This window comes from Castor canadensis, chromosome 9, assembly GCF_047511655.1.
Source record: "Castor canadensis chromosome 9, mCasCan1.hap1v2, whole genome shotgun sequence".
Lineage (NCBI taxonomy): Eukaryota > Metazoa > Chordata > Mammalia > Rodentia > Castoridae > Castor > Castor canadensis.
The window spans coordinates 13475675-13493631 of record NC_133394.1 but is presented as its reverse complement, the minus strand read 5'-3'; the positions used below and the strand labels follow the sequence as shown (position 1 = coordinate 13493631).

At 36.3% G+C, this 17957-nt stretch overlaps 1 protein-coding gene across 2 annotated transcripts in view; it reads right to left on the bottom strand.

Annotated features, from left to right (window-relative positions):
- Positions 1–214: 214 nt before the first annotated feature.
- Hhip (hedgehog interacting protein) overlaps positions 215–17957 on the bottom strand; it is an 85734-nt gene continuing 67991 nt past the window's right edge. Inside the window, exons 12-13 of one of the 2 annotated variants that reach the window (XM_020155320.2) lie at positions 9835–9983; positions 215–7036 (exon numbers count right to left, since the gene is read on the bottom strand). In XM_020155320.2, coding sequence (XP_020010909.2) covers positions 6843–7036; positions 9835–9983 — 343 coding nt within the window. In that variant the 3' untranslated portion in view covers positions 215–6842. Of the gene's footprint in view, positions 7037–7061; positions 9347–9834; positions 9984–17957 lie in introns of those variants that run through there. The other variant, XM_074041210.1, reaches the window with a different exon arrangement.

The window sequence follows — 17957 nt, the reverse complement described above, 5'->3', positions numbered from 1 at the left end:
TACTCAATGAAGCTGACCCTGGTGTTTACATATATTTGAGGGGAAAGATATTAAAATTAGAACATGAAAAATGACAAAAGACAAGAATATTTGGAAGTAGCTTGGCTATAGTTATAGAATATTTAAAACTTGGTATTTATAATCAGTTTGTACATTTAGGAAAAAACTTTTTAGATTTGAAAGTAAAAATGAGCTTCAAAATAGCACATATACATTAAGTCAAAAGATAAACGTTTAATACATTTGATCATGTTAAAAGACACAAAACACAGCCAATCTAACCAAATTTCAAGCATGCATTTACATAAATATATTAAATTAAGAAAAGAAATTATACACTTAAAACATCCTTTTCACCTAAAAATCATTAAATCCACAGATCAACAATAAAACCAGTTCTCTGCATTTACCACTTCAAGATACAATTGTTCTATTTTAAAGATAACACAAATTCACTTGTTAGAATTTATATGCATTATACATATATTATATATTACATAGATAGTGTGTATACATATGTAGTGTTTTTACAGATAGATAAATATATATATATACATGGGTGTGTGCACACATACAGATACACACAGACATACTTTAGGCCATCTGTATCATTTCTTACTGTTGGATTTTAATGTTGGGCAGAGCTGGAACAAATTGGATGTGAAATTGTTTTTTGCTTCAAGCATGTTGATCAAAACCCAGCAAGCTCACAAAACCCCACCTCTGTAAATGCCCTTGCCTTTTCCACAGCATGGAATCATGCTAGGCACTTCAGTACATGTTTTTTGAGTTAATGAATGGATGGTTAGCTGAACAGTAGAAGACCAGCCAAAGAGAACTTCCTATTGTGTAACTTGATTAAATAAATCAGATTACTTCAAACTCAGAGTAATTATGGGAGCCCAAAACTTACTTCCGGGACATGTATAGAAATCTTAATCCTTCAACTCTGACCCTTTAAACTTGTACCTTGTTTTACTAATTGTTCCTATAGTCATTTGACTCTTACATGAAAATGAACAATTGAGAAAGCCAAAATATGTTAGAAAAATGAAACAGATAATCATTCTTTAAAACTGGACAAAGTTAATCACAGGAAAAGCTAAGGAAGACACAAGTTTTTCCTTTCAGTATTTTTTCATGCTTATTAATTATAATTATTCATTATTTTTTCACTGTGATTAGATGGATTTCTTTTAAATGGTCTACTGCATCATGTCCTAGGGAGTCAAGTTCCAAAAATTCTGCAGTATACTTTAGTACCATTTATCTTATTAATTCATGATTCTTGATGAAACGCACATCCAAACATATCCTGTGACTATAGTGAGATGTGTGAAACATCTGATATCTTTTAGGGTTATCAGCTGGTTTCTCAATAATAGTATTAAGAAATGGACCCTATTGTACATGAACTCCTTATTTATTCCAGGAATGTCATTAATAATATGAAGAAACAGATTTTGTCACATACCGTAAGAACCCTGATCATACCTTGTTCATTAATGTGAATGGAAAATACGGTTCACTTTTTAGTGCAGAGACAAATGTTCAAGAATTAGTTTCTAACTGTGAAAAAAAGCTTATGTTACACTTAGCTGTCATGAATGTCCCATCACTGCTAATGTTTAGTTTTTTTCTGTACTATATGTAATAGGTGCTAACCTTTTTTTACTTGAAAGATTATAGTAAACTGAGATAACATACCATACATGTATGCTAACTTATATATATTTTGAGTTTACACATAAATATAAATAATCTATATATTCCTCCTAAAAGAGTAAAATCTGAATGAAAAATGATATTTGACTTTATGATATACATGACCGATAACCTTAGAATAAATATTGAATTGATACCATTATTTTTAATGTTTCTGTTATCTGACTAAAAAAAAAGAATAACAGGTTTAGGCATAGGCTTTATGTGGTTATAAGGGATCCATTATTTATTTTTGTTTTTTCAACTGACTGATATATATCCTACCAAATGGTATGGTGAAACAAGGTAAATGATGAATGTATTTTGGGCTCATATTTAATGAGGAATTTAAGAAATGTTAATCTTATTATAAATGACCAAACCTCCCTATAGCACGTAGGCAGACCATTACTATGACAGAGAAGAAAGCAGTTCACCAATGCTTCCTTAAACTTCCATGAATCATCTCACTTTCCTAAGAAGTTATTTGAAGCCAATTTCCAGAGGAAGAAAGTTAAAGTTGGTGTTTGGTGATCATGTTTTTAATATCTAAAAGCTTCTCATCTCAGCTTTCCCATCTACTTTGAGATCATATTAATTATTGGAGACATGACCAGTTTATACTGGTGTGACAAAGAGAAAGAAGGTAAGGTGCAAACATGTATTTCAGATATTCTAAAGAGGAGCATTGTGATGGCATGCCACCAGCATTCCTGGTAAAAGACTACCCACTTTCTGACTCTGTCACACCAGTACAAAATATGTAAATGCTAATATTTTCTGGGCATGAGCATTTGGTCTGAGTTTTCTGAAAGGTCAAATCTCATCCCAGGGATGGGGAAAGAAGAAGTCTTCATTGAGGAACTACTTCTTACTTTTTTCCTCATAGATTTGGAATAGTCTTCTTCAAAGTAGATTCCAAAGAGATGGCTGTTGCTTGGGGAGGAAATAGCTACTAATGCTTCCTTCCCTTGGCTCAAGCTGTTGACTGGGGCCATTTCCCATGTCTTTCTTGTGGCTGCAATAGAGGGGTGGCATGGGGCGTCTGTACTGGCAGGTGTGTGTGGTTTTCATCATTTCTTTCAATAACAGGAATAGATCAGTCTAGTAGATTATTTCTATTGTTCATGATATAGAACTTGAGCCAATGTGGTATTAAAAAAGTCTTCAGGAAAATAGAGAAAAGATGAGAACCAACAAAAGCTCCAATTTTCTGCCTCAGGACACCTTCTTTATGGCAATACTGTGGCCATGTCTATTTAGTGAAAATCAACAGAAAATAGGGGCCAGAGAGGGATGAAATTAAAAGAGAGAGGTAAAGACAGAAAGGTGGGGTGGAGAGAGAGGGAGGGAGAAGTATAGGTAGCATGCTATCTAAATGCTCAAAAATAGTTTGTTAATTGGCCAATGGCAACGTCTTTTGGTATACTTATTTTTCCTTTTTAAAAATTTAAGACTTGGTTTCTCTTTTGTTTATCAAAGCTAAGATATAAAATTTGACTATAAAGGTTTAAATTAATATATAGTTTGAAAGACCCTAGATGAAGAATCCAACCTCATTATCTTATACCTAGTAGACTTGTTGTATAGTTTATGAAATCTTTTTTTTTTTTTTTGGTGGGACTGGGATTTGAACTCAGGGCTTCATGCCTGCAAAGCAGGTGCTCTACCACTTGAGCTCTACCTCCAGTCCTGGTGTATAGTTTATGATTCAGAGATCAAAGTAAGATAAAAAATGAATTAAAATTATCTGTACATTATTCTGTAATTATTTTCAAATAAACAAATAGGGAAGAAGTGGCTTTTGAGGCATGCAAATGACAAAAACTTGTTTTCTAGCTGGGTTCTGTATATATGCTGTATATGTAGGTTTCTTTGCTCTTTCTTTATAAGATAGACCTATTAATCTGAGAAAACTTTTGAGTATTTATCTTGATAAAATAAAAAATATATTTTATAATAACTACACTGAAATAAGATTCCAAGAACAAAAGATACTAAGTGAAGCACTTTTGCCTTCACTTAAGTTTCTTAAGACTGTCTTCCTTTTCACTTTAATGATCCACCAACTTGGTTTTCATCTCATTCTCATTATTATCATCATCTTTACTGTCAAGAGAGCAAGGTACTACAAACCAGGGCAAGAAGTCGGCAGCAACAGTGGTAGGAAGGGTATTTCTGACTATTTAATAAAACATACTATCATCATTTCACACTTAATGACACTTGAAACTTAAGCTCTAAAACAGACAAGGGGACACTAATATACATTTGTCTGCTCCTTTACTTCATCTTTTCTTACACACCTGCATTCATACCAGTGACATTTTGTTTTTCCATGTTAGAGTATGTGATTTACCAGCTGGATATATTTTGCCTTTAATGTGCTGAAACCATAACTTTTCTTTAGTTCATACTTTTTAACCAGTTCCTATCTTCCTCTTATCATGAATCACTGAAGATAATTCCATAGTCATACAGTTTAAAAAAATCTACTCAAAACAAAGGGTCAGAGGGTTTTATGAATTGGTGACTTACTTTAAAATATGTAGCAACCAATTTGCCTTTACTCTCTGCTTTTCTCCTAAGTACACAAAGAATGACTTCAATGACTTTACTTTCTTTGCTTGGTTTTCATATCCATGCACCTTACTGTCTTCTTGCTAGAAGAATGTGGTCTTTTATTCTAACAACTCACAATAGAAAAGTCAATGACACCTGGGGTACATATGTTTTCCTAAGTCATTTGAAACCCTTTGACTTGGGAAAGGGCTATATAAGAGAATCTGGATTTGGTCAATTTAATATAGATTATTTTAAACAGCAGAACTAATAGCAATAGAACACCTTTTCTCTGGGGAAGAGATGGAAAGGTTAAAGATGTAAGAAGAGCTTGATTTTTAAGATCTTGCTAAATATATAGCAGTATCCTTATTGTTTTCACTCAAACGATGAATGGGGGAGAATGTGTAATAAAACTGCACCATTTGACAGATTTAGACAACTGGCTCCCACACAAGAAGTTCACATTTTGTTAATGTCACCCACGTTGAATAAGGGATGATTAGGTGGTAAGGTTCATTTACAAAAATGGTTGTCAGGACATTTTTTTTTTAATTGTAAAACTTTTTGTGATGGAATTCAGTAAAAGGGCCACGAAGAGAAAGCAATGGAGACAAAAGGTTGCTATTAACCTACAAATGCAGGCGACTGCATGGTTCATTGCAAGATTTGTCACACTGTTGGGCCAATGAAGTGTTAGTGAGGCTAGAAGGGACCACCCCCTTTCTGGGGTAAGAGGGCAATTTGGTCTCTGTGCTCATTTAATCCTGGGACGTCTTTGAATAGACTGTCAATTGAATCTAAATTGTGCAGAATTATGCATGCACTTTTTAATGCAGGCTATTGTTCACTAAGCACTGAACCAAGATTTCTCAACCCATTTCCATTTGGCATGAGGTCACTTGAAACTTAAGTAATCATATATGGAAGACGAGCAGTGGACTTAACCAACTTTTCTGCACTGTGGTTTCTATATAAATGCTCACTGTGCTTTAATTGCAATTCTCTCACTTTAAAACAATAGGGAAATACTAGCTACAAGATTTGTTTTTTAAAAAAGCTGAGGCTCATGCTCCTTGAGGTAAGGAGGAGGTTTGGAGTGTCAGCCAGGGCTGCATTAATCTGTAAGCACTACAATTTAGGTTTTGGGGGAATGAATGTTTACAGAAGGATCTCTGCAGTGAGCATATGCTTTTCTTGAGTAGATGTTCTTTGTCAGTTGTGCAAAGAGGCCTTATAATTTTGTTAAAATCCAAATGTGGAGAGGTGGTCTAGAAAACTATTAAGAAAAATGTCTACCAGACTTTTTGCAGTTTTAAGTTAGAATGACATGTCATTTCTTTAAAAAACCTGAACTAAGAACATTTACAGAAAATCCATTGATACATTAACCATTGGAATTCCATTGAGTTCGGAAGGACATTAAAAGTCTTATTTAGCAAGAATTATTATATTAAAAACTTGTACAAGTGACAGCTTACACAGCCAAAATTTGCTAAGAAGAAGTGAGCTCTATACTAGTGAGGTTCGATTCAGTGTGAAGCCTGCCACATTTCAACTGCATATACCTGACTGTCCCGCTACAGTGAGAGGCACTTTACAAATGTTTAAGGCTGGAATTTTATAAGGACTGGCTGTTTTCTTGCTTTTTCATCCATCATGAACAATTATATGCTGGCTAAAGGATACATGGCTAGATTACATCCTTAGCACATTAAAGACTGTTTGCTTTCTCATTCCCCTTCTGTCCAATTAAGTTGGTGAAAAATGTAACTTTAGTTTTTTACAGGACAGGGTAAAGGTGTTTCATCTAGGTGATGTCTATATTATAAAAATAAAATAAAAAATATAAATATGTAACACAAACCCAGTGCCTACTGTTAAATATAATATACAATAAAAACAGACCTTTTAGGAAGACCGCTTTTAGAATATGTTGTTATGATTTAATTACAAAGCATTGGAAAACAGTTTTGAGACTAAGTCAAAGTAACCAGATTGCTCTGCCAAATGAATAGTAGGTGTGTAACATTCTGCCATGGCATACATTGATAAAATGAAGATTACAATTTTATATCAAGTTGCTCATTTTAGAAACTCATCAGGGAGCCCTGAAACATTCTCTCACATTATAGACCTTTAATATAAAAATAATTCCTTTTTTTTATTAGATCCAACAGATTGCACAGTAACGTTTCAAAACTCCATTAAAGTTGACTTTAGTAATTATAGACAGAAAATTCCTGGGAAGTTAAATAATCTCTTTCTGGTGACATAAAAATTCCGCTATCAATTTGATGGAATTTCTGTGTAAATTACTCCACACAAGGAAGTATATATTTAAAAAACCCATCTGTTATGCACCCACACGTATACGGTTTGTGAGCGTCTACGTGCATATGTGAACAAACGTGCCAACATACACACAGAGGATCTGCACATTTCTGAGAATTCTTTTTAAATTAATAAAAGAAAATGAAATCACAGGAGTGTATAGCAGGATAACAGTCTCTCTTTTTAATGACAGGATAAAAATAAATGCCCACTGGAAAGGAATATTCAAATAGTCCCAGAAACTATACAATGTAACTTGTTAGATCCAGCAAATAAGAGGTCACGTCAATGATCTGATCAAGAATACCTGCCCTGGTCACTCTGCGGATGTTTCTGTCCACTTGTTCACACTGAGGACCAAGAAATCCCTTTTTACACAGGCACTTGTTCGGTCTGACGCAGACACCTCCATGACGACATGCTTTCTCACATTTTGCTGGGAAAAAACAAAACAACAACATCATATGCTCACTCTTTGTGTGTCACAGATAGCGCTGGCTATGAGGTCAACTAATATTTGATGAATAAGGAAAGGGAGGGAAAGAAGGAGGAAGATAGTCATGAAATGTTCTGAAAGCTAAAACAATTTCCTGAAATGTGCAGATCCTCCGTGTGTAGCTGGCATGTCTATTCACCTATGCACGTATATACTCATAACCCTTCTATGTGTGGCCCAAAACAGATGGGTTTTTTTTTTTTTAAATATGTACTTCCTCGTGTGGAGTACTTTACACAGAAATCCCATTGCAAATTGATAGCAGCAAAGAGGAAGGAAGGTTTCAGAACTATGGAGACTTAGGGAGTCAGAACCCAGGAGAGAACGGGAGACAATTCTAGAGAAGCAGAGATCAGGAGGACTCATATCAGTTATTGGCAGATTTGACTTTTTGTAACACAAAATCTTCAGTGTTTTCAAATCTCTGCTCCACTAAGACATTTCAACTGAGGGCCTTCCAAACTCTGTTCCCATTCCTCTAGGGTAGGCCTCACTGGGGGAGCAACAGCAGCTCCAACAGGCAGAGGTAAGGTCAGTTTTGAATTTAGATTGGCTAGGATGTCTGTCAAAGGAACACCTTTGGGTCTCTGCTTCCCTTTGCTTCCGAGGGTGCATGGCACGTTCATGGCTCTCTGAGTGCAAGTGGCCAGCGAGGGATACTCTGAGCAGTCTTGTTTAAGATTACTCTACATTCTTCATTAAAAACTTCTGACCCCTACAATACAGGTGGGGAAGAAGGTAAAGATTTACTGCTAAAATGAGATGTAGATGTAGCCTTTGGTATATAAATTGTCATTTACTGACAAGATTAATCTGGGGGAGTACAGTCATAGTAGACCAAATCAAATTCTTTGAATATATTTCCTTATACTTTGAGGGGTCAGGGTCATTTTCACCTTTCCAAGTGCACTTATGAGTTAAGAATGCTATTAAATATTAATTTGGAGTTTTAACTTTTATTGATAGGAGATATTTTAATGTGAACACATTAGTAGAAATCAAAAAATTCCAGGAGGAACTGGGGTATATGTAGCCTATGGTAAGAGCAAGGCCCTGAGTTCAAGCTCTAGTACAGCCAAAATAACTAAAATCTAAGAGTCTATGGCCTACTCATGGAAAAAAAGACAGAAAGAAAGAAGGAAGGAAGGAAAGAAAGAAAGAAAAAAAAGAAAGAAGAAAACAGATAATTTTCTCTTTTAAATTTGTGAGGGATGAGTAAACCATGTGTGCATGTGTACATATGAATAAGGTTCTTATATGGGTCAAAAATATCCCAGATTACTTTCATAAAATGGTTTTGACTATCTCATCTGTTAAAAATATTTAAATTCAGTTAGAAAGGGGAAAATTTAATTGAAGCAATTAAAGTACTTTACTGTAGAAAAAACTAAATGTGAAAGAATGTCTATTTTCATTTATGTCACATATTATTAATATTTACTAAGGTATGTGTAATGCCAAAAATATCAAAATAATTTGTTCATCCTTAGTTTAAATATAGTTTCACTAAGGGCACTCAATGAGTATTTGTGAACTGATTACTCCAGGTGTCACAGAGGTTACACAAAGTGTCAAGAACCTAACAGAAAGGACTCTATATAAAAGAACCAGTGGGGTAACATATTATCAGGGATTTGAGTATGATTACACTTAACATTGATTCTTATTTTTCTGCTCAACTAATAAAAACAGCAAATGGGTAAGAAAGATAGAAGTTCTTGTTTTAAATAATGTAAGTAGTTAGTTTCTGTTGAGTTGTAATCATGCTAGCACTTTCCACAGTACTGATCACAAAAACTGCTGAATCAATTAAAGCTAAAAATTTATCCTGCATGTGACTTTATGTTATTTTTGTTAGACAGTGTATAAAGTGGACAAATTATGGTGATAACTTTTAAAAAGGACTATATCTTTAGACCAAATGAAAGACAGAATTTATGGGTTGAGAAAACGACTAAATATTAATTTGCAGGTTTAGTTTTCACTGGCCGGAGGAGTTTTAATGTGTGAAATAGCAGAGATCAAAATCATTTCTAGTCACACACATAAATATAAGGGCTGCTTGTTGATACACATTTTAACATACATATCTTAAACTCCAAGCTTCTAAAATTTTTCCAATTTTGTTACGTCACGTCAAGTAGAACTTGAACATTGCACACGAATGAGGAAATCTCACGTTTAGGGATAGAATAACCTGAATAAGTCTCCTTCGCTCTCTGAGCAGCTGCACACCTAGTTGATGGCCCACTAGGGAGTGAGAAACAGAATAAAAAAATCTTATAATATGCCTCTAGTTAATTGCGTTTTCCCCTTTTATTTACTAACACCCACTGAAATACCCTGTTTGTAGTGAGCTGTAGCCAGAAAGCAAACAGTAAAGTGAGGGAGGGTATTTATGGGGTGTCTGAAAAATGCTAGCCCTTGGAGAGGGGCTTGGCAAACACCCAGTCATCGGCCGGTGTGCATGCTCAGAACTCAGGACAGACGCCCCATGGAGATGACCTAGTTGTGCCGTTTTCATTTTGTCCTTTTTTGAAAGGACTCAGTCATTTAAAGGTCTTTTATGTTCACGATTAACTTACATATGTGAATAGTTTACATGAAAGATTTTGTTGGCAAGTTCAGAAACTATGGTGAAGGGCTAAACACTTCTGCACACTTGATGATTCTAGAAAGACTGAAGTCTCTAAGGCTGTCCCATCCCCAGTCTTTCTGGTGACATCAGAAAAACTAACCGATTCTGCAGAAGTCGCCCTCCCAGCCTGGACTGCAGCAGCAACGTCCCGTGGGGGTGTAGTAGCCATTCCGACAGAGCCGGGAGCTCTCCGAGGTCAAGGTCTGTGCGGGCTGCACTGTGGCTCTGCACTCCTCAGGCACCAAGGACCTAGTCCAAAAAAAGGAGTTGAAATTGCATTTTGGTTGCACATCAGTGTTGGAATGAAAACTACTGATTCTGTAGCTTACCAAGAGAACTTTCTTTTAAACGACTCCATCAGTTCATAACTTTCGAAGAAGAGGAAAATACAAACCAGGGAGGAAACAAGCTAACCAGTTTTGAACCAAAGCAAACCTAGGAAATGTTCTAAGAAACTTTATCACAATCAAAATTCATGGCTGAAAAATGTGAGTTTCATTATATCAATATCACACATTTGGTAGCTGAGATTTTTAGCAATTGCAATTTTAAAAATAAAAATGTACAGATATTTTAAAGTGTCTGTGAAGACTTAGTTTTCTCAGTTATCTTAGTTCAGATAATTTCTCATCTGTCATTGTCCCCTTTGATATCACAGAGCCAATGGCATTTGTCAAAATGAACGCTTGCTTGCCTAACAAGCTCAGAAATCAGTGTTTGTTTTCATTTTGCATTTTTTACTTTTTGTGGTAGTGGAGTTTGACCTCAGGGCTTCACACTTTCTAGGCACAAGCTCAACCACTTGAGCCACACCTCCAGCTCTTTTTGCTTTGGTTATTTTTGAGAGAGGGTCTTACATTTATGGACAGCCCTCTTCCTATTTGTGCTTCCTGTATATCAGGGATGACAGGAACACACCACCATGCCCAGCTTTTATTGGTTAAGATGGGGTCTTGTGAACTTTTTGCCTGAGCTGGCCTCAAATCTCCATTCTCCCGATCTCCTGGTAACTAGGATTATAGGTGCGAGCTACCACACCTGGTCTTCATTTTACATTTTTTGAGATAATACTTTCCAGACTGAATTTTCTTGAAAGGTCATCATAATATATATACATGTGTGTATTCTTACTATTGGACCAAAGTTTAAACTATGAAAATAAAGACTTGTATATGTAATATTTTATGTATATATACATATATATTACCTTATAATACATAATTTATTTATCCTGTTATGAAAAAAAATACTAGTAATCGCCAAAGAAAACAACATCATAGATTTTTCTTTTTTTGAGATAGGATCTAGTTGGTTAGATAATGTTAACAAATTACCTCCTTGAAAATTGGAACAGAATTTTGTTTAAGCTTCAAGTATATGTCACAAATTACTGTGAATCTTTGTCACAATATTTATCAGAATAATGTGACAAAGGAATTTTTTTTTTTTTTTGGTCTTTTGAGACAGGTTCTCGCTATGTAGTCCAGACTGGCCTTGAACTCATAATCCTCCTGCCTCAACCTCCCAAGTGCTGGAATCACAGGCATAGACCACCACACCCTGCTTGGACTTTGTTTCAATTATTCCACAACTGCCATCATTTCCAGGAAGACCAAGAATCCTTGCAAAGATTTTAATGGCTCTTGTGTTTCATGTCTTTGGTTTTTGTAATTCCAGCTGGATCAACTGCCCATTACCTAACATTAGGGGAAAAGAATGTGTGGTGGCTTTTTCCTCATCACTGTTCCCTATGTCACAATATGGTAAGAAGGCCCTTCAGTTAAGAAATGTAAGCAAATATCATCAGTCAAATCACCTGCATTAGCATGCCCAAAGCAGTTGGGACCTTAAGAACTGTCACAAAGAAGGCCATCATTACAGGTCATACCATCACAAGACTTAAATTATACAGCTTTCTGAGATAAGCAAAATATTAAGCCCTGCCTCAGTTGTTGGGGCCTAGAGCAGTCTGAACAGTGATAAGAATTTGGGGCTTGACCTCAGACTGTTGTAGACAATAACTCCAAACCTTATATATATATTTTTTTCATTTTTCTTTTATTATTCATATGTGCATACAAGGCTTGGTTCATTTCTCCCCTCTGCCCCCACCCCCCCCAAACCTTATATATTAACAGTCAAAATATTCAATGCACAGCTACTCTAATTCCTCTCCCAGTAAAAGTCCCTCTTTATGTGAAAGCTGTGTTGTACAACTCGTGTGGCAATTCAGAAAACGCCCTTAAATCTATTCAGACTGCCATTTAAATGGGAAAGCAGTCAACTTCTGTAAAAGGTCCTTAAGGCATGGACCAAGCACATCTCTCTTTGGAACAGATTAACAAATATTTTCCATGTGCTCCCCAAGGAGCATTTTTGGGCTAAGGGTGGGGAGGGATAAGGTAGTGAAATGGTAATGGTTATGCCAAGTGTAGGAAAGCCATGGCCTTCCTTTGCCTTCTTGCAAGGAACATTGCAAGAATTTGTCAAATACCCTGGTTTCCTCTATTTCTTTCTCATATGAATTCTTACTCTGTTTTGGGAGATGGCAGAAAGGCAGTTTTTCAGTAGCCATGATCCCAGGCCACGATCATTTACTAGGTGGCCTTCAGTAGAAAGGGATTCTTCTAATCTTACTGGTGGCAGAAACTGTAGAGGTATCTACTTTCTCTTATTTATCACTTGGTCACTTTATTTCTACTTTTTCAAAAAAGGATACCCTGAAACAGAATACGTCAAAAATATATTACAAGTTGTAGGTGACACAAGCTATGCAGGCACTTGACTCACCTCGCACTTCTGGGCAGATGAACCTAAAGAGAAGGCATCGCTTAGAGCAAGACTGTAGGTGAACTCAGTTAACAGTAACTAGAAGATGTTGCCTGTCTGAAGTGAAACAGGGACACTGGCTCATGTGTGCGGGAAGAGGAATGAGGATACAATAAGAATGAACCCAACACTGAAGGGCAGTTCTTGGAGTATCTTATCTGTCCCTTGTTTCCTTAATGGTTCTCCAATTAGATGCTGTGACTCTTTCTCACCAAATATCCAAATACCTGGAAACTCAAGATTATTGAGGGAATTATGAATTAATTTTTGCCTAAGATTTAGTAAAAGCTTATCTGTGGATATGGTTATTTCATACTTGAGCTTGTTTATATTAGCTCATATAAGACTGTGTGACCCTGTCACCTATAAATACTATGATTTCTTCAAGTTTTAATGGAAATACCTGGGAAAATTATCTTTGTTTTTTCTTTCACAAAGTTGGTAACTAACATAATTTACTTAGCATGTTAAATAAATCTTCTACCTCTTTTAAACTGTTACTCTATCAGGGCTCCCTTAACTTGAAAATTTACATGAAGGACTGCTTGTCTCTTACAGGGCTTCACGTCTCTTAAGGGATGGGTTACTCCATTGCCTTTCTCCCTTTTGCATTGAAGCAAGAGCTTTCTAAGGGCAGAAGCTACATACTCAGTCATCTTCAAGTCCATTTACGCATTCAAATCTCGTGTTCTCCATGGGGATAAAACATGAACAAAACAGGGTCTTGGTCTTCATGGATACTCCCATGGGAAGACAGCCGTACAAACATGAAAGTATACGAGGTGATGTGATCTTGGTCAGATACGTGTCCATGAAGCATCGTAAGAATACAGATGAGGGAGCAATTAGTTTAGGATTGAGAGAGAGATATTATCACTCTGTCTGTAGGATAGAATTACAAGCAGTCAAAGATGATAAAATACTTTGGTGGTTTAAATGTCATCTATTTATATAGAGAGGTAACATTTAGAGCTAGGTAAATACTGCACAGTCAATAAATGTTTATTAAATTTAAATTAAACTGAACTTATATAGTAATAATTTTTTCAGATAAATCCCATGAGGACAAATATTTCCTCTCCTAGAAAAGATGCAGTCCATAAAAAATGGTTGCATGATGAATGAAATTAAGGATATAAAGATTAAGATTTATATAAAGATTAAGGACATAAAATATAAAATGATGCATTTTATGCTAACTATAATCCCAGTAAGTACAGAAATATCTTAATGCCAAGGTAAGCCTGACAGAAAGAGATAGGATTATTTTCTTTTCTAGATGAGAATTCAGGTCAATGCATTTACATTCAATTTTCTAGTAAAATATTTGGTAATGTCTGACGACGATTTTTGGTGACCCCCCCCAACCGCACCTTTCCACAAGATGTTTCATATGGTGACATTCTCTTTTCCACTGAGAAAGAGCAGGATTCCTTTATGTGGAATGAGGAGAAAAAGCAACAAAGCAGTACCCTTGAACTCTGCCATTGCTATCTTGAAATTTATGTATTTTTAATAATACATAAATATGTCATGTACATATCTGGATGTAATCTAAACAAAAATCTAAAGTATGTTCCTGTGATCATTTAACTCTTCTTAATACTTATTTTTTATCAAATTGGAAAAGTGTGTTTCATGTATGGTCTAATAAGAAGCATTTAAATAGCACTGTTTTTCTTTTAAACAATAATTTTTAAGCTTTTGGATCCTGAGCTCTATTGAATGGAGTCAGAAATAACCTTCAAAATAGAAAGCTTTGCCAAGAGGATGCTAGGATTTGCAATAAGGAGTACATTGAATCCATTTTTTGATAGCTGTCCCTATGGCCCTCTGACTTAATTTAAATCAGAAAAACATTATTTCCTACTCTCCTTGCATGACAAATAATGAAACAGGAAGGAGCTAGTTCAGAAAATTGTCCAAATTCCTTAATATATAATGTACTATCTTCAGAAGTTTAAGACATTATCTAATAAACCTACTTTTTTTCCCTTTGGTATTACTGGGGTTTGAACTCAGGACCTCATGTTTGCAAGACAGGCACTCTACCACTTGAGCCACTCCACCAGCCCCTTAGAAACCTTTCTTTGGCTGGTTTTGTGTATTGTTATAAAGGTTTAGATATTTTCTAGAAATAGAGGTAACTGAGATGCATGAACAATTAATAAGACATCATGTGTGCTCTGTGAATAGGAAAGGCCAACGGTGAATGTCTCTGGGAAGTGGGATTATGGGTGGATGTAATTTAATACATGAGTCACTCTGGAAGTACTGGGATAAATCCTACCCTTCAGAATGAACAATACTGAAATCCTGTTTTATCTTTTCACATAAAGTAAAAGGGCTCATTCCGAATTTTTTGGTAATTGTACAGATTTTGAATTCATTACAATTATAAAACAAGCTATATAGATTCCGAGTAATATACATCTATGAAATGCTGACTCGGAACTTTTAGAGGGTGTAATAATCCCACAGAGTCTCTGAGCAATCTCCTTAAAATGGAAGGTGCCATAAGAACTGTCACACTCCTTTATCCTCAGTCTCTGTGAAAAACATGGCAAAGTGTCTCCTAACAAGTGTCACATTTATAAAGCCATGTTTCCTCCATGCTTTTCCCCATTTTCCTAAATTTGGGAAAACCAGTAAGTCTCAATCTTCATTATAGTTATAGTGTAGCCCCAGACCAAAGCAGTAGCAGGACCTGGGGATTGTTTAGAAATCAAGACTCCATCCCAGACATGCTGAATTCAAGTCTGCACTTTGACAAGTCTGTCAGGTGATTCTCATGCATATTGAGGTTCGAGAGCCACTGTTCTAAATTAGGGCCATTTCCCAGCCAGGAACAATTAGTGTGGCCATTAATTCGTGTGCTCAGAATGCTCTGAAATCTTCTAATTGGGCGGAGTCTTTTTCTGCACCACAGACAGCCATCTTCCTATGCTGCAACAGATTCCATGGGCTAATGAATTTCCTCACATTCAAAGCATCATTAATCACTCATTATTTTTAAGGCCAATACTCAGCATCTCAAAAAGGTAAAGCAAGTGGAAATTTTCTCATGATGGGATAGTAGCTGTTTCGCATCTGTGTAGCTCAAGGCAGAGAAACAGCCCTGGTGTACTAGTTGCTGTGTCACCTCGTAAATACTTTAGTGCCTTTCTCTAACGTCAATACACAAACCCATGGTTTTTTTTCTTCCCTTACAATTGTCTGCAGTCTGGCTGGTCACTGAAATTTTTGTCCTGGTCATCTCAACATTTCTCCTTTCAGTGTCAGTTTACTAGTGAAAACCAGATTTTTAGCTTCTGATGTTTGAAAGCACATTTTGGGACTATACACAGGCATTTGATAGTAATGTTATTTCTTTTTTTTAGTACTGTAGATCGAACCCAGGGTGTCATGAATGCTAGGCAAGTGCTCTACCACCTAAGCTACATCCCAGCCCTTTCGTTTTCATTTTTTGTTTTTGAGATTGGGTCTTGCTAACTTTTTCTGGACTGCCTCCAACCCCCAAGTAGCTGGGATTACAGATGTGACTACCATGTTTAGCTGTAGCAGATTTTAAAATTGAAATTGACTTTATGCAAATTCAGCTTGGCTGTGAGGACTCTTGCACATTTATAGCACAGTCACATTCCAGGAAGAACAGAAGAAATGGAATCTCTGCCTGTGTAAAAATGTAGTATTGACTCCTTGGGTCCTCATGGCAGTATAAGAAGGCGATACACTTTACCTCACAGCACTATTCTGTCTGAAGTATAATAAGAAACTGAATGCCTTATGAGGTACTGTGTCTATTTCTTTCTCTAGTATCTTCCTTGACATGATACACACTTAGGCTACAGAAATACCTTCATATATTCCTGAGTGACCCTGATACTGTAATAAAGGGTAGGGGGAAACTTAAACTCAAGAATAACTGTAAATCTATGTATGTTATATATCATATTAAAGTTTTTATTTGCACTGAATTAGAATTCTAATTTAGGAGGGATAAAGCCAATGTCCTATGTTATTTCTAGACAACATCTAGACACTTTTCTGTTCTGAGACATGCTGAAGAAAACGGGGCAGGGCGGGGGCGGGGCTGTCTCCTCTGACCCATCTTGTCTTCATTTAGAGGTTTTCTAAAGTTTAACATCTTCCTTCACATGTTGGACTCACTTGCTCCCTTCACATGGTCACTTCTGAGTGGCCTTCATGGCTTTAACATCTAGCAGTTTGGGTTGAGTGGCACTGACCTCAAAGGAAGACAGGAGCGATGGTAACCAGGAGAGCCCAGCAACAGGTTTGGCTACCTTGTGCTAGTATGGTAATCAGAAATTTCACAAATACCTGTTTAAATTTTGTTCTGTTGTTAAAGATGCAGCCATAATAAAAGCAAAAATGAATCCACTTACATTTTCCAGTAACTGTCATGTTTAATTTTATCCTCATGGCAGGGGTCCGGCTTTGTTATTCCCAAATTTAAATTAAATGGCTTCCAAACGGCTACAGACTACTGGAAACTAGCCCAATGTTCTTCCCACTCAACTGACTCTAGAAAAAGGTAGCAAGGTATATTATGTTTGCAAGACCCTAACCTCAGAAATGAGTCAGCTATAATTATTAGTGGTGAATTAAAAAAATAGATGTTTCTAACTGAAAAGTACATGTTCCTGGACTGGAGGTTTTTCTCAAGTGGCAAAGCACTTGCCTAGCAAGCTCAAGCCCTGAGTCCAAGTCCAAGCCCCAGACCACCACAAAAGAGAAAAAAGTACACGTTCCCGAAAAAATGGCATACTGAAAATAACGGAGCTGTGATGGACTGGATGTCTGTGTCTTTCCACATTCCAGGTTGCGGACCTAATCCCCATGCATAGGAGATAGAGCCCTTGGGAGGCAGTCAGGTTTAGGTGATGTCATGAGTCTAGAGCATCCATCATGGCATTAGTGTCCTTATAAGAAGAGTCACCAGAGAGCTTGCTCTCTCTCTCTCTCTCTCTTTTTCTCCATTGCAAGAGACTATAGCAAGAGGCAGCTGTCCACAAGCCAGAAAGATTGCCTTCCTCAGAAACCTGACCATGCTGACACCTGATCTTGGATTCTCAGCCTCCAGATGAAAAGAAATCAAGGTCTATCATTGACATCACTCAGGCAGTTTGTTATACGACAATATCTGGTGACACATTGCCTTACGATAAAACATCAGATATTCAAACGGTCTAATATTATCAAACTTGCAGGAGGGGGGACTACACATGGGAATTTTGAAAAAATGCTTTTAAGAGTATTTGACTCAATAAATAAGTCTTATTTTTAAAAAGTGTACTCATCATGATTTACATTCTTCATTTTATATATTTTGGAACAAATGCCACTTATAATGGCAATTCAATCAAATTTTCA